The sequence below is a fragment of the Sinohyriopsis cumingii genome, chromosome 1 (genome assembly GCF_028554795.1).
Source record: "Sinohyriopsis cumingii isolate HCF-2022 chromosome 1, ASM2855479v2, whole genome shotgun sequence".
Taxonomy (NCBI): Eukaryota; Metazoa; Mollusca; class Bivalvia; order Unionida; family Unionidae; genus Sinohyriopsis; species Sinohyriopsis cumingii.
In genome coordinates, this window is record NC_142961.1 from 39904995 (window position 1) to 39922280 (window position 17286).

At 36.0% G+C, this 17286-nt stretch overlaps 1 protein-coding gene across 1 annotated transcript in view; it reads right to left on the reverse strand.

Moving 5' to 3' along the window:
• Nucleotides 1–389: 389 nt before the first annotated feature.
• LOC149806751 (thyrotropin-releasing hormone receptor-like) overlaps nt 390–17286 on the reverse strand; it is a 34325-nt gene continuing 17428 nt past the window's right edge. Inside the window, exons 6-10 of the mRNA XM_089978393.1 lie at nt 8192–8315; nt 6652–6854; nt 4618–4708; nt 3615–3799; nt 390–1618 (exon numbers count right to left, since the gene is read on the reverse strand). Coding sequence (XP_089834519.1) covers nt 1462–1618; nt 3615–3799; nt 4618–4708; nt 6652–6854; nt 8192–8315 — 760 coding nt within the window. The 3' untranslated portion in view covers nt 390–1461. The remainder of the gene's footprint in view (nt 1619–3614; nt 3800–4617; nt 4709–6651; nt 6855–8191; nt 8316–17286) is intronic.

Below are 17286 nucleotides of genomic sequence, written 5' to 3' on the forward strand. Positions count from 1 at the left end.
CGTAGGGATAACATATAAAACTCTAATACTGGAAAGTAAATCGCCAGAGAGCAGAGGCGTTTACTTAGCGACGATGGTGCAGAGTGACCAGTACCTTGATAGTACATCCGTGTAGTGATACATTGTGGCCGGGGTGTGGGTGGTGTGAGCTGGTTTGGTAGATATGTGCGAGTTTCACAACAAAACGTTTTATATGAAAACATCGCAGGCAATAAAAAACGAAGGGTGACTAAGCAAGATTGAAAAAAATTATTAAAAATTAAAAACAACAAATCGCGTGGCAAATAAGTTCTTTGTATGGGCCTGAAGAATTTTCGGTACATTTTTAGGTTCATATTCATGGTAATACAGTACCTTAATATACACCATAATTAGTAAGAAACACGAACTGGCTAATAGTATTTATTGTTGAAATATGCATACAAATGTTGCTTGTTTTTTCACGACTGAAAAGAAAATGGGCGAGCTTCGACTCAAATGCATGACAGTAACACTTTGGCCATCTATTTCCACATTTTAAAAGGTCCCACAACATATATTTTCATGTAAGCAAATGAATGTGACTAAAATTCAAATTTGAGGAAAATATTCGCAACTGTGTCCAGCTTAAGAACAAATCGGAAGATACATCTTGGGACTTATTGTCTCTTAATCTTGGAATATACATCTTGGGACTTATTGTCTCTTAATCTTGGAAGATACATCTTGGGACTTATTGTCTCTTAATCTTGGAAGATACATCTTGGGACTTATTGTCTCTTAATCTTGGAATATACATCTTGGGACTTATTGTCTCTTAATCTTGGAATATACATCTTGGGACTTATTGTCTCTTAGTCTTGGAAGATACATCTTGGGACTTATTGTCTCTTAATCTTGGAATATACATCTTGGGACTTATTGTCTCTTAATCTTGGAATATACATCTTGGGACTTATTGTCTCTAAATCTTGGAATATACATCTTGGGACTTATTGTCTCTTAATCTTGGAAGATACATATTGGGACTTATTGTCTCTAAATCTTGGAAGATACATCTTGGGACTTATTGTCTCTAAATCTTGGAATATACATCTTGGGACTTATTGTCTCTAAATCTTGGAATATACATCTGGGGACTTATTGTCTCTTAATCTTGGAACATACGTCTCTAAATCTTGGAATATACATCTTGGGACTTATTGTCTTTAAATACTGAAATATACATCTGGGGGTCTTTCAATCTTGGAATATATATCTGGGGACCTATTGCCTCTAAATCTTGGAATATACATCTGGGGACTTATTTTCTCTAAATCTTGGACTATACATCTGGGTACTTATTGTCTCTAAATCTTAGAATATACATGTGGGGGTCTTTAAATCTTGGAATATATTTCTGGGGACCTACTGCCTCAAAATCTTGGAATATACATCTGGGGACTTAATGTCTCTAAATGTGTTTCGAATGTTAAAAGCTTGCTATTTTTTGGGGTCATAGCACTGGAGGTCACTTGCAGAGCGATACAGGGATGTTGTACTAATCTGGGTGCCATAACTTGATTCCAGGTACGTGGTGCTGCGGCCGAGCGGGCGCTTGAGTCTGGCAATGCTTCTCCAGGCTGCATCCCGAAACTGACTGCATAATAATAATAATAATAATAATAATAACGACGATGATAATGACGACAACATTGTGCTGATTTAGACATCTACAACAAAAAAAATTCCCACCTATATATCGCCATAAAAGGTGTTCGGTGGCTATTTGTAACCAAACGGCCTCAGGCTCTAAATTAATTTTTTAAAAAAATCGATTTATCCAATTTCCTTGTCGGTAGCGTACTCAGAAAAGAAAATTGATTTAAAAAAAAAAGGCTTGGTGATTGAAAGGGTGGGACTGAGTTATCACAGGTAGGGAGCTAGTTACTATCTATCTTCCAGTGAATATTTTGATGGGAAGAAAATTGAAGTCGTAGAACAAAATAAATGGGAAGATAAAATTTGCTTACTTACTTAATAACAATATACATAGTTTTCACTCTATATTAAATTCCCAAAACAAATCCCAGCCCCTTACGCAACTTCCCCACCACAATTTGGAATCGTGCACTATACTAGGTGAGAACAAATTTATTTCCTGACAGAACCCTTTACAAGGCGAGAGTTAAAAATTCTTGAACATTCCAGTACGTGCCGAGGACATCATCTGCAACAGGTTTTGCAGACCTTTCTAATGATATAACGACTTGCTTGACTGTATATGGGTATTCTGACAAAAGGAACACGTACCAAGATGCCTGCCTGCTGTGTTTTTGCCCACCTTAATTGGCACATGTGACGTTATGGATTCGCACATTGATTGTAGCCTGTAGCCGTGCAGGGGCAATGCTGATAAGTCAGAATTTGAATGCATAGTTATGTTCGAGTTTTGTCCCTTGTAATTCAAAATCGTTTGGTTTGTTGCTGTAGAGCAACTCGAGTAGGTTATTTAGTGATTAAGTGACGAGGCAATTGGATTACACACACACACACACACACACACACACACACACACACACACCATTTCTCGAACATTCAAAGATAGAAGAATATTTGTCATCGTAAATGGAAAAATCATTGTGGTGATGCACAATAGTTGGTTGGAAATGGATGCAATAGTCCACGTGATAACACAGAATAGTGGGATATAAATAGATACAATAGTCCGTGTGCTGGCACAGAATAGTGGGATATAAATGGATACAATAGTCCGTGTGCTGGAACAGAATAGTGGGATATAAATGGTCACAAAAGTCCATATGATGGTACAGAATGGTGGTTTGGAAATGTATACTATAGACCATCTGCTGGTAGAGAATAGTGAGTTGGAAATAGATGCATTGGTGTTTGCATGGAGATTGTTCAGCTTCAAAATATATTGCATTCAAATTTTGTTATAAGAAGAGGCGGATATATGTAATCCGTCAATGGTATCAAGGTCAAGCCGTCATTTGAGTAAGACGTGACCATTGTAAGGATATGAATATCCTAGACCATGATAGTGTCTTGCACACTGAGACCATGGTTGTGTCTTGCACACTGAGACCATGATTGTGTCTTGCACACATAGACCATGATAGTGTCATGCAAACTGATATTATATTGTGATTGCAAATTAGGAATCAGTTTTGAATAAGTTTTTACAAGGGCTAACTAATTTTTAGTCCTAGGGACATTCTGTTCTGGCAGATCTGTCCAGGGTAGTTTGTACTTTTTCTTTTGACTTTGGAGATCCACCGTGTGCTCCATAATTTTGCCTGCTCAAATACAAAAAAATGTCCACATATTAATTTTTGAACATTACAAGAGGTGTGGCTGAGAACAGCAAGATTGATTGCCCCCCCCCCTTTTTTTTTTCTTTCTTTCTTGGGGACAGGGAATACAATATCAATAATATTAATATTCGAACGGAAAATGGTGGTGACGACAGAGGTACATGCTCTTTTTTGTATGTTTTTCATTGAATTTATTTACAAATTTTGTTGATCAATTGCAATATTTATTTGATTATCTGAAACTAGTGAAAAGTAAACAGACAAAATTTATAATAATTGTATAAATCTGATGTAATAATTATTTAGGTTACTACTTACGAAGACATCCCCATGAATATGTAAGGATTCAGCGTGCTATTTAGGAAGGTCAATGTCTCAGCTGCCAGACGTATTTTATCTCTATAGGCCCGAATGATACCGAACACACTGAGGACTTCCACAATCAGAGGTGTTCCCCAACAGACCGCGAAGCAGACGACAACGACAACCAGCTGTTTAACTACCTGAAAAATAATGAAAATGAAAGATTTTGGCTTGGTGCTTAACGGTACAGCAATTTAAGTAGGTCATTGTAGTATCGAGGCAATGAAAGTAAAGTGCCTTGTCCACGGACACATCACGGTAGCTTTCCCAGATTGGTCCGATGGCAGGATTCGAACGGATATCATTTTGGTAGTTTGTCCAGAACGCTAAACACTGAGCCATCGCGGTTCCCCAAAAGGAAATGTACACTTATGATCAAACATAATTCGTGTAAAACTCCGTGCTGACAGTGTCATGATCATCTTTGCCTCATTGAACTCCTGATCTTTCTTACAAATTGGACGTGCCATGAAACAGATATAAAACAACTTCAAACGAAATGCACGTACTTCTATGAACTTTAAATATGGATTTTAATTACTAGAAATAAAAATGTGACCAGATACATTTATCAAAAAAGAATGGAAAGAAATCAATGTAAAACAGATAACGAGACATGAAAAATAAATAAATTAATAATCGCAATATTGATAAAATGCACTGAAACCGAAATTGATGTGCTACCGGTAACAGCTGTGCAGGAGTAAATGACACCCCCTCAAGATAATGCAATTATCTAAGCATATTTCTAAATCATTAATTCTAATATACAACATACAATTTATTTATTCCTGCATTTCAGGTAGATCTCGATCTTTGAAAGGTAGGCTATGTCAGGCGTCATGTGATCGATAATTCAGTTATGACTTATTTTCAGTAATTATATCATGAAATGATGAGACATAGCAGTCATAAACTTAGCATGCATATTTATTAATTTTGTAAGCTAGATGCACACCCTCTTTCTGCTGGTAACATCGCTCGTCCCTTCATTCCTGCTTGCAGGTGATCCAGGCATTTTTTTCTTCCCCCCGCCATCAATTTTCTTGCTAAAACAACAAAAGCTATAATTAACGTAAGGACCTAGGCGGATGAGTAATAATTGAATTTCCGTCACTTTGGACATTATTGTATTCTGAATGGAGTGTATGTATGTATGTATGTATGTATGTATGTATGTATGTATGTATGTATGTGTATATATATATACATATATATATATATATATATATATATATATATATATATATATATATATATATATATATATATATATATATATATATATATATATATATATATATATATATATATATATATATATATCGATCAATGTATGTATGTATGTAGAGAGAGAGAGAGAGACGGACGGACAGACAGACAGAGCGAGAGATGTAATCAAAGTTTCTTTTGATACAATTCGACAACGGTTGATATTGAACATTATCATATATATGTATTGTAACATTCCATACAATTGTTAGGTACGGAAAGTTGAACTTCGTATATACATTAGATGAAATCCCATGTGTAAATATATCATGATAAAGTGGCGATAATCTGGCTGAGCATTGACAGGCAGTAACAACTGTCAAATCTTAGCAATGTCACTCCCCAAATTGGTAATTTATATTTCTGTATTCATTGAATATTTTACACTGCAGGATGCCGCGTTGCTCACAAAGCATCAGAAGTGGTTGGAGGCGAATTTATTCATTCTGCAACGGAGGGGAGTGGATCTGTCCGAATCAAAGGAGGTATTTCATCACATTTTATAACTGAAAGAACTGCACTCTATGTGATTGCTTAGATACAATTATGAAAATGACGCTCTTATCATGTAAATTCCGCATATGTGTAGCGTATAACCCATGCTAACAATTTCAGATTTTCTGATAGACAGGGATGGATGCTTTAGAAAACTAGTCGCAATGAAAACCCTTAGATTGTTTGCCAAAAAATGATGAAACATTGGTATTAAATCATATAGGATAGAAGCGACATAACGCAATCATTACTAAAATATTACTTCAATACCCTGCGCGTTCTTAAGACAGTATTGGGTATTCAGAGGTACAATTCGCCTGCCCGTCAATTTCTCCGCTAACCCGATACTCGTCTGTTTTGGAATAAACTTTCTATCACCTGAATTTAGTCTGTATAGCCAGAAACTAAAATAGCTGGTGATACACAGAGATCATCTGCGGAAAATGCTTGAAGTTTGACGGCGGATTTGATAGCAGTAACTTTAAACGTTTATCTATATTCCATGCTAACGAATGACACCCTCTTCACAAACCATCGATCTTATCAAGTGTGATGTTTTGTTTTTGTTTTTATTTATATTCATGTCGCCTATTCACTAGGAGAGTCTAGCTAAATTCCATGCCTTTGTCGACATGTTCGATCTAGCCAATTAGATAACGTTTAATATCTTTCGCATGCTACGGAAAGTAGGGATCATTATGATCCAAATTAGGCTTGGTAATATGGTTTTATGTCTCGTAGAAAGCAATCTGATTAAAATCAGATCTCCACTTTATTACGTGAGGATCTGACAGCGACCACTTTGGGGTCATGTTCTTGTGACCTATGTTATTACCATATCAGCTAATCAGATGACGTCTAATACCTCAGCGTTTGGGAGGCTGAGCAGTATGGCTGAAGTACTGATTTCAATGTGTGCCAAACGATTTGATTCACTTTCAAATGTCTGAAAGCCGCATTTCCATTGGCTAATTCAAAAGGTCACACAAGGATGACCCCTAAGCTGTCGCTGTCAGATCTTCACTTTGAACAGTGGAGATCTGACTGCAGCCAAATTGCGTAGAAAGCTAATGATTTTATGTCGGTTGTATAATTTTAAAATCGAATTTAAAACCTAATTAGCTTTTGGATTTAAAATGTGTTACTTTGATTTAAAATGTAAGACGGTTACTTAATTGCACACATTATCACAATGAAGTTGACATGCAGCTGAATATAGACTTACACGCTTTTTCCTCGAAGATTTTCGGAAACCTCGGCACTTTTCCACAAACGGAAGCAGCTGGAGCCGTAGGTGAATGCCATAGTCGAGAGAGGTACGATAAAGAGCAGGCCCATGTAGTAGGTGAAATATAGCTGGAGGTACAAGTCGGAAGTGGACTGCTGGAGACACTCCGGAACTATCGAACCCACAGGCAGGTACAGTTTCTGCATGAATCAGACCGAGAGAGTTTAACCAGCTTTCACACCTAATTATATGGAAGATCGAGAATTCGAAAGCAAACGAAAAGAGTATGCCCACCAAACATGTAAAATAGGTTTAATATATATTTTATGCAACTTTTCAACATGGATTTAGATATTCTTTGGTTAGAACTTTAAAGCAAAGAGCTGCTTTTTTGGTGAGAAAAATGTGATATCTTTAGGAAAGGACTATATCAATTGAATACGGTGAGTACTTAGTCTACTGCCAGAAATAATTATAGTTAAATTATTATAATTGTTCGTGAGAATTACGGAAGAATGATGTTTCTGCAGCAATTATAGAGAAGCCTCATCCTGGTTTGTTAGCGTGCTTGCCATATCTCTAAAAACAAGAGAGGCACTACAGCTCAACCTAGATCAAAACTCGGTCAATCCTGGAATAAATCATGACGCACATTAGGGGATTTTAATGAATGAAGAGGAAAGAAAAACAACTTAGTATTCTTTTTCGACTGTTGCACATAACTGAATTGTGATGGCCGTTTACCCGGAAAAGAACAAATATTAAATTTCCGCGCGTTTCGAGGATTTAGACGATTCTTAAAACGCCTTGCACAATATATCAATTTATAAACGTTTTAGATTTCTTGCTTTGCGCAGAGCGATTCTGGAAAATAAACTGTATAAATTTGCTTTATTTAATTCTGTGTTGTTAGGTTTGAATCTTTGTCATGTTTCATGGGGAGCCGAATAGATTCAAACAAAACAATATTATCAAAGAATGCACAACAGTTCTAAAAATACACAGAAGGGTGAGCTGGATAAGACATAGGACATAATCCCTTATATAATGGCGGATTCGCTTAAAACAATTCCGGAATAATTCGTACTTACTCTTATTTTAAGGGGAACATATACAATATTTACAACGAACTTGATTCCTGTTTTATAAGTATAGACATGATGGCCTTATTGATTTCATTGCTAAATGTGACAACTCTTTCTTGCTGAAAAGAAATATCAGTTAAATTCTCTTGTAAAAGATGAAGTATTTTAATTTTATTTTGAAGGCAGATAAGTAGTATTTCCATTGCAATTAACACTGAACCATAACCAGGATAAACAAAAGGAGAACAACACTTGTAGGGAACGCTGCCTTGATTAAAAAGACTTAAAGCGATAAAGGAAAGAGAGACATTGATAGATGAAGACTCAAGGAAAGACTCATGGTTCCAGCCACCTTAGAAAATGGAGATAGCTATAACACAAATATTTATGCACAGAGAGAGAGAGAGAGAGAGAGAGAGAGAGAGAGAGAGAGAGAGAGAGAGAGAGAGAACCGTCATAAAGATGGTAGGTGTGGCCAGGGTGGATGAGATCAGCCAAGTAAGGAGTATCAGGATCCTGGCTCTGGTCCAGGTACACCTGTACTGAACCTTCAAGGGATGGCATATGGCATAGTACCTGAAAGAAATAAAAGGATTATATATTGTATGCTGTTGGAGTAGACACGCTTGTGAACTTTTACCGGAGAACAAGAGCTTGAGTATGCAAAGTCAACAAGAGGGACGAGTTATAGTAGGAGTATGCAAAGTCTTTTCCGAGTGTTACGGTAAATGCTTGGACACAGCGAACCTTGTAAGATCTTTATTCTTTCACAATCTGATTAAAATCAGATCTCCACTGTCATAGGTGTAGATCTAACAGCGACCGCTTAGGAGTCATGTTCTGGTGAGTTTTGTTATTATCATAACTACTAATTTTATCAATCAATCAGATTAAGTCTTATATCTTTGCGTTTGAGAGACTAAGCAGTGTGGCTGAAGGACATCAATAAGTTCCGAACGATTTGATTCACTTTCAGATTTTTGAAAGCTTCATTTCCACTGGCTCAATAGAAGGTCGCCAGAACATGACCCCTAACCAGTTGCTGTCAGATCTTTACCTATGGACAGTGGAGATCTGATTGTATTCTTATATTATCAAGTACTATGTACATATATGTTATTTCAAATACCAAAAAGGGAAGTTTTATTTTCTTTTATAAACTCGGCTCAATAACTGTTGTCAAAGATCACGTGGGATTACGATGTTTGAGTACGACTAATTTTATCATACAAGAATAAAGAATTGACAGTTGCTTTACAAACATGACGATATTTAAATGCCACATGTTTAGCTAGAATTTTACTACTGGATGGTATTGGATATCTATCATGAAGACAGTCATACATACATGCAAGGATATTAAGAGTATGTGTTGTCTCCCTTTCTTGTCGAATGGGTTCTTGACGTCGTTGTGGTACAGATTATACCCAACAATTTATCAAGGCAGATACAGATAGACATAAATTTTGTTAAGTAGGATTTAAAAATATTGTCATCAGATTAATTTTCGTTATTCCAACCAAACTATAATTTTAAAGAGATCGATGATGTCCAGTCGACTGTAAGAATTAAAGCGACTGTCCAGTCGACTGTGAGGAGTAGCATTACGTCCACTGTCTAGCCGACTGTACGGATTAGCATTATGTCCAATCGACTGTAAGAATTAAGGCGACTGTCCAGTCGACTGTAAGGAGCACCATGCTCATCGATTTGACTGTAAAGAGTAGGTTGATGTCCAGTCGACTGTAAGCATTAAGCCGATTGGACAATCTAAAGTAAGGAGTTGGGTGATTGTCTAATTGACTCACTGATACATAAGGTACATAAGGCTCGGAGAGTCACATTGACTTGACTGAGAGAAACAAGTTTTACCCATCTGAGTGAAATATTAGAACCAATGAATGACGGAACATTATTCACAGTCAAACGCGATGACTATACCTGTGCAGTATGGTTTTGGCTTTTCTTAGGCTGGGAACAATCGATCAAAAACAAAAATGACCTCCTCCGTATCTATTTTAATAACTCAGTATTCTATTTAGCAGGAAATTCTTTATTGTAGCTCACAGTAGAACAGCTTTTACCGCTGACCTTGAATGAAAACACACAAAAATACACAGGCAGTCAGACACACACAGGCAGTCAGACACACACACACACATACGTAACAAATATTACTGAGCAAAATCGTTTTACCTCAGGTACACAACTGACCTATGCAGATCTTGAAAACTAAATTTACACACACTATAATGTAGTGCAACTGTATTATTACAGTTACATTTGTATCTACGTACATAAAAATGTTGATTAATCCCAGGCATACATAACAATCTGTAGTAATACACAACATCACAGCACATTTATTGAATGTTTACGCGTACTATAGATTCTACAATCAAACCACAACACTCCAATTGCACATCTTATTGTCAACAATACATCAGTATTATTTATTCCTTGCTTGATAATTGGTTTAGTTTTGTGGGTTGCACGCCATTTTTGTTTTGGAGCATATTATAGGTTATACCTGGCGACCGGTATATTTGATGGAGGAAGAATCCAGGAAGACCGTGTGAAGAGCCACGATTACAAGGGAAGCTACTGGCAAGCTTTCTCACATACCCACGTTGGTCGAGACGAGACTCGAAGCCACACGGACAGAGGTGAGATTTGTGATCTGTAAATGCAAGAGCATTTGACCACTTGACTACCCGGCTCCCCCAGGCTTGACGACTACAATCATGATTATAGCAACAGAGTTACACAAGTTGGGAAGTATCTTGCATTGCATAAATTCTAATTTACATTTTTATGTCTTTCTCTCTAATATTCATCAACATATAATTTACTTTTATTATTAACGAAATGACATTCTATATATTAAATTTAACATTTAGCTCAAATGATGCCATTGCAAAGTGAATATACTCTCTCATTTCTCTCCATGTTATCCCATCTGTCTCTCGTATATACTCGCTCATACGTCTGGTGCAGCTGCAAGCAACATAGACCCCGATGTACGGCCGCATAATGCGCAAGCAGATCGGGATCGATGTTGTTTGATCTAATGATTACTCTAACAAGCTGCATAAACCCAGTCTGAGCAGTATATAGTTGACTAGGCTTATATATGGTATTTCTGTATTTAAACCGTGATCGCTAATTCTGAATGTGGAACAAAAAAGGTAAATTCCAGGTGAACATGGCTTAATAATCAGGAACCTGATAAATCGCGTAGCTAAAATGGGCACTAAAATTGTCGTTCAATTGACAATTTTGAAATTAGATTTGTCGCTCAAATGCCCTGCGTCCGGAGCTTGCTATGATTTCTAATTGGTTTTCCCTTCTAAATGGAGAAAAATAGCATCAAATGAAATTGATCGCACAGTCTGGCAGCATTGCAGATATGCACCTCATGCCAGAGAAAGTGACACAGTTATTTATAAATGCTAATCAAAACCTCATGTATGTTTGAAACTATCAAGACACACCTTTTAGCACAGCCTTTTACGCACTCCCTCACTGAATTAGAAGCTTGAATAAAAAGCAAAATGGTATATCAGAAAGTAGAATGGGAGGGCGGAAATATTAAATTCAGACCTTGCATATATTTATATTTTTCTATTAGAGTTAATTGTCAATCATTCGCAGGGACGACCAATCTATATAATGAGCACCGTTATACTGTGTTAATAATATCACGAAATAGACCTTTCAGATTATGCATGAGATGTTGTGATTTTTTTTTCATTTACAAATCTAGGACTGTTCATCGGCCCTTTAAGGACTTTTTATTAGTAATCTCTGAATGCAAAGATCTGGAAATCAATTTCAAGGACAGCAATGTAACATCAGACAGAATATGAAGGGATGTAACAGATCTGTGTATATATATATATATATATATATATATATATATATATATATATATATATATATATATATATATATATATATATATATATATATATATATATATATATATATATAAAAAGAATACAGATCTTATAGCGAATAACAATCCTTTCAAGTGCATTGGATCCAGCAAGGGATCACGTGTGTCGGGGTTTGATTTAGATACATGCAATAAACTGACAACGAACAGTGCGAAACTAGTATCTAACTAGCCGAGCGCTTTCGACTCTTTAATGAGTCTTTTTCAGAGGCAAACACAAAACATAGACAAGACAAGCAAATAAAATATAAAAACGATTATGTTTGCGAAACTTTACATGGCTGTTTCTACAGGAATTAAACCTTTTAACTTTATTATGTTTCAACTAGTTTGTTTTAGCTTGTTGCTGATAATGGAAAATATTTGTATTGACCTAGAAATTGGTGAGCCGTAACGACATCTGTTATTTTATGTAAACTTATGTAAGCGCACATTCTATCCCAGATACTTAATTGTTATAGTAGTCATAGACTATTAAGCAATTTTAGAGAATTATTTTCAAGAAAATGTGTCAGCTGCAAAAGATAATTTCATGTGTGCATGGTTGTCTTTTTCTAGTCTTCTTGGTTTAAACCGATTAGTTTCAATTTTCTAAGGCGGCGTATCCAGTAAGATTCATTTTCTTTCCTGGTTTGGGAACTCCATTTGGGGTTATGAGCAATTGCAATAAGTGTTATGTCAGTAAAAGTGTGGCCAGGGGAGGAGAAGTGTTATGCGACCGGGCTTCTGTACAGCTTCTTAGTCATCCAATCAGATCTATGAAGGTTGATCCATTTGTGTAGCTTTTCAGTTTCTCTGACATACTGAAGGCTACAGATCTTACATGTGATGAGATAAATGACATTCTCTGGTTTGCACGTTTTGTTTGGACCATGTATGTTTAGTTTTTCTCTAGTCAGTGTGTTGGAAAATGCCACGGTCTCTATCATATTTTGACCGGTTTTGCACCTTTTATCGCCACAGGGGCCAGATTGACTAGGGTGGTGTTTATTAGTGATTGGCATTAGCTTCGCCCTGACTAGGATGTCCTTGAGGTTTTTGGACTCCGGTAGGCTACTACAGGTTTGTTAGGGAGGATTAACTTTAGTGCGTCCGACGATTCCACGATGGGCCAGTGTTTCCCGATGATTTTACCTACTTTGGGGTTGTCTGGATGGTAGGTCAGGAAAAGTGGTATCCTATCAGCCTTTACCTTCTTTACGTATTTTAGTAGGTCATCGCGGATTGTTTGTTTAGCCCTTTGGGTTGCCTCTGTAATCAGGTCTTTGTCGTAGCCTCGGTATATTAAATGTTTAGATAGCTCTTCAGACCTTTTTTTAGGAATGTTTCATCGTCGGAGCAAAGTCTGCGTCTCCTCAGTGCCTGACTATATGGGATGTTCCTAATGCAGTGTTTTGGATGACAGATGCTTGGGAGGAGATACTGGTGTTTGTCGATTGGTTTCGAGTAGATGTCTGTATGGAGTTTGTTTTCTAATAGTCTGGCTGTTGTGTCCAGGAAGACGTGGTTTGAACTGGAGACTTCTGCCGTGAATTTTAGTGAGGGATGGAAGTTGTTTGCCTTTGATATGAAATCATCCAGACTTTCTCTTCCATGGTGCCACTTCATTTCTATATCATCGAAAAAGCGTACCCACTGATATGGTGTAAATTCAACCGATGCTAAAAAGTTGACCATCCAGTTTTCCCATAAATATGTTAACATACAAAGGGGTCATTTTTGTATCCATTGAGGTTCCATCTATTTAAAGGAAGTTTTCTTCATTAAATTCAAAGTTACTGAGTTTTAGGCCAAGCTCCAGGAGTTGGACAAGGAAGTGTGTGGGTGTATTGTCTACAGTTATAGTTTCCCATGATTCTCTACACGCCTGTATCCCTTCGTTGTGCGGTATGTTAGTATATAAAGATGTGATATCTAAGAAAACAAGCAATGTGTCTGGCAGCAATGGTTCGCTTGCTTTGCTTTTTATGAGGTAATCTGTCGTGTCCCGAAGATATGATAGTAAAACTCTCTTGAAAGTTTAAAAAAAAAATTATTTCTTAACGATTAGTAAGAATGCAAAAGTTTACGTTTAGAATTTTTAAAGAGGTAATTAAGAAAGAAGAGATTTGTCCGTTATTTTTTTTTTTTTTGGGGGGGTGGTATTTTAGTAACCCGCTACATAGTTATCCTTCCTTAATCAAATAAAGTGGAATCAGATCTTTAGCTGTGTTCAGGTTTAATTTGAGAGCATTTATTTATTTAAATTATTTGTTGAAATTACAAAGTGGTCAAAAATACTTTTGAACCAAATAGATATTTTAGGATTATTATGAATTCATTAAGAGACAATATGAAACATCATAAATGTTAGTACATCAGCACTATTTCACACTATTGGTGCATAAACAATTAAAAGACTGGAAATCATTCAGAACACAACTGGAATCCATTAGTAATCATCTATTCTCTTGGACTTGTGATGAAACGTTTAGGACTATTAGGTATTTTATTCACAATACTGTAAGTTCTTTGTAACTTTTTACTTTGTATTCTAGGGAAATAAATTCTTTAATTGAATTTTAATGAACTTGTTTCTTATTACTCTTTTGTTTTTTTAGTTTAAGGCTATAGAGACGTAACAGAAAACTGGCAGCTCGTCCGGGATGCGATTTTGTCTAAAATATTATAAACCTTAGATAAATTTTTTAATTTAACTTCACTTTGTTTCTGAATGTATTTTAGTGCCCTGTCCATATTTGAGAAATATTTAGTGAAACTAACAAGCTTCACAACGTCATCTAAAACAGAGAACTTTATTTTAAATCCTACCCAGGAGTGGTTGGAGTCCTTGAAAAAGAACGAATTGCTTCAGCTTGACAGACAAAATTATCTTTCTGAAGCGAAGGCTTTTTTTTGAAGCAAGAAATAAAAAATATATTTTGATCCAATATTTGGTGGAAAATACATTTTTGGACAAATGTGCTTTGGGTTTGATTAGCTGGTCGCTATTTGGCTTTGAAATGAAAATAAAATAATTGATATTAAAAATCAAATAGAAATAATGTTTAGAAAGTGTCAGCTTCAAAAGAAACGAGGAAATCAAAACTCATAAAGAAGAAAGAAAAATACGATTGCAGAACTAATAAAAGAAGTGACAAAGAGAAGAGATAACAATGCAAATGCAATTAAAATGAAAGGAATTTGAACTTGCAAGAGGACAGCAGCACTCCCCTCTTTTACACACAAGTTCAGGTCTTGATGATGTTAATATAAATATCAGGTTAATACCGGCTTTTAAAAAATAAAAAGAAGTATATAGTAATTTCCTCATTTTGACAAAATGTATGAAAATTTGAAATGGCCAAGACAGCATTTAGAAAATGTTGCTCGTACAGCTGATGTTTAATCCATGACTGACAAAGTTTCATTTGTCCGTAATTCTTCCATTCAGCAGAATGTTTTGGTAAAACAACCATCTCATTCTCATACGAGTTCTTCCAAATCTCAGTCTAGCGCAACTTTTAGGAAGCGAACGTCTGATAAGACTGATCAGAAATTCGTATATCTTCCTACGAACACTTATTGCAAGAAAAGGCATGTCGTTTCTGATTGCTACAGCTTGAAATATAAACAAAGAATAAAGACAGAGCCATTCCAAATTCTGTTCCTATGAGGTCAAAGTCACTGCCATGTTTTGAAATAATACATATCATGGGTCAAACAAAATCCAGCCTGATTTTATTATGGAAAATTATAAACCGTTTATATCGAAATGTTCAATACTACTTTTTGGTGATTCTGTCAAGCATATCCCCATTAAAATATTAGAGTCTTGTATTATCAGGTCTTTGCCTTTTTATATGAGAAGTCTTCTTTGAATGAAAGTGTTCTTATTCAGGTAGGAGAATACGGATTTGTTAATGTTCATCTTCACTATGTAAACGTTTCTTCAGTCTTTGTCTCAAGACCAGTGACAGTCGAAATAGTGACGTCTTTTCCAATGAAGGTTGTGTATTTATTACTAGGAAATAACCTTGCTGGAGATAAGGCTGTAGTTAATCCATTTGTAACTGACAAGCTTGTTTGGATCAGAAAGTCGATTCCATTCAAAAGAAATCCCTGATTTATTCCCAGCTTGTGCAGTTACTAGAGCTTTGGCAAATAAAGCTCTTGAGAATGACGTTGATCAGGAAATTATTCCTTTAGCCGACACATGTTATTGGTGAGATTTTTTGATGAGGTCACTTTTGCTCCTGGTATGGAGCAATCAATAGGTATTGATGAGAGTGATCCTCTTTTACTACTCTTGTTTTTGCTAGGGTGATAAACGACAATAGCTCATTGTCGAACAGGAACAAGATCCTGAGATCTCCTGTTTGTTTCAGAGGGCCACATAAGTACCTAATTGTTTAAAATCTGATCCTTATGAATAATTGGAGTCCACCTGAGGTACACACAGTTGACGAGTTACCAGTGAGCGATCAAATTGTTGTGCCTAAGACGTAGAGGTAGGAAATATTTAGTCTAGCCCTTGAAACTCATTTGGCTTATCATGTAGGAGTTAATAAGACTCATCACAAGATCTTTAATACTTTTTATTGACCGAAACTTAAAAGTCATATTTCTAAATAATGTAAATCTTGTCACACTTGTCACATGGTAGGAAAACCCAATCAGAATATATATAAGGTTCATCTGCAACCTGTTCCTGCATTAGACAAACCATTTAGCAGAATAGTTGTAGTGTTCAGTTTTCATTTAGGTGGAATTATTTATTCAAATTATTATTCACTGGAAATGCAACGTGCTCATCAATAACATTCGTGGACTGAAATGTTAATTTAGAATTATAATGAATACAGAGAAGAACATTTTTGAATTATAATTATTGTGATATATCTAAAAACTAATAGCACGTCATCAGTCTCAGGCAATTGGCACATTCGAGACTTCAGACTCAGCAACATATTCAATATTGGAGCTTATTCGGAATACCACTGGAATTCATTTGGATCTTTATACTTTTGGATTTGTGATAAAACTTAAAAGACTATTTGTGATTGAATTCACAATACTGTAGGGTCGTTTTTAAATTTACGCTTTGCATTCTTGGGAAATAAACTATTTGTTGTATTTTACAAAACGTGTTGGTTTTTGCTCTTTCATTAGTTAGTTTAAAGCTATAGAATAGTAACAAAATATTATATTCCCATCTTTCACTAAATGTGCACGCTGAAAAAAGTTGCAACGCTATTTAATGTTGAGTAATTCTGCGTTGCAAGGTTTATATCCAATCACATATTAGACAGCCCATTTTGAGTCAATATTATCTTCAGCTCTGTACATTGTAGTGTTGAAAATATTACCCTATGCATATGATGACACCAAGATAGTCAAACAGGTTAGAGTTATGATAAGTTCTAAGCGGTACTCGAACCTAAGACGCTTGGCTGTCATGCACCAGCACTCTAACCAAGACTATCGTTCTGTTAGGGGCTCATTCCCCCCCAAAAAATGAACAAGGTTGACAGAACGGACTCGAGATGAGGTGGTAGGGGACAGTTTCTTATATTGGTCTCTGGCAAATTTTGTTAACTTAAGGGTATG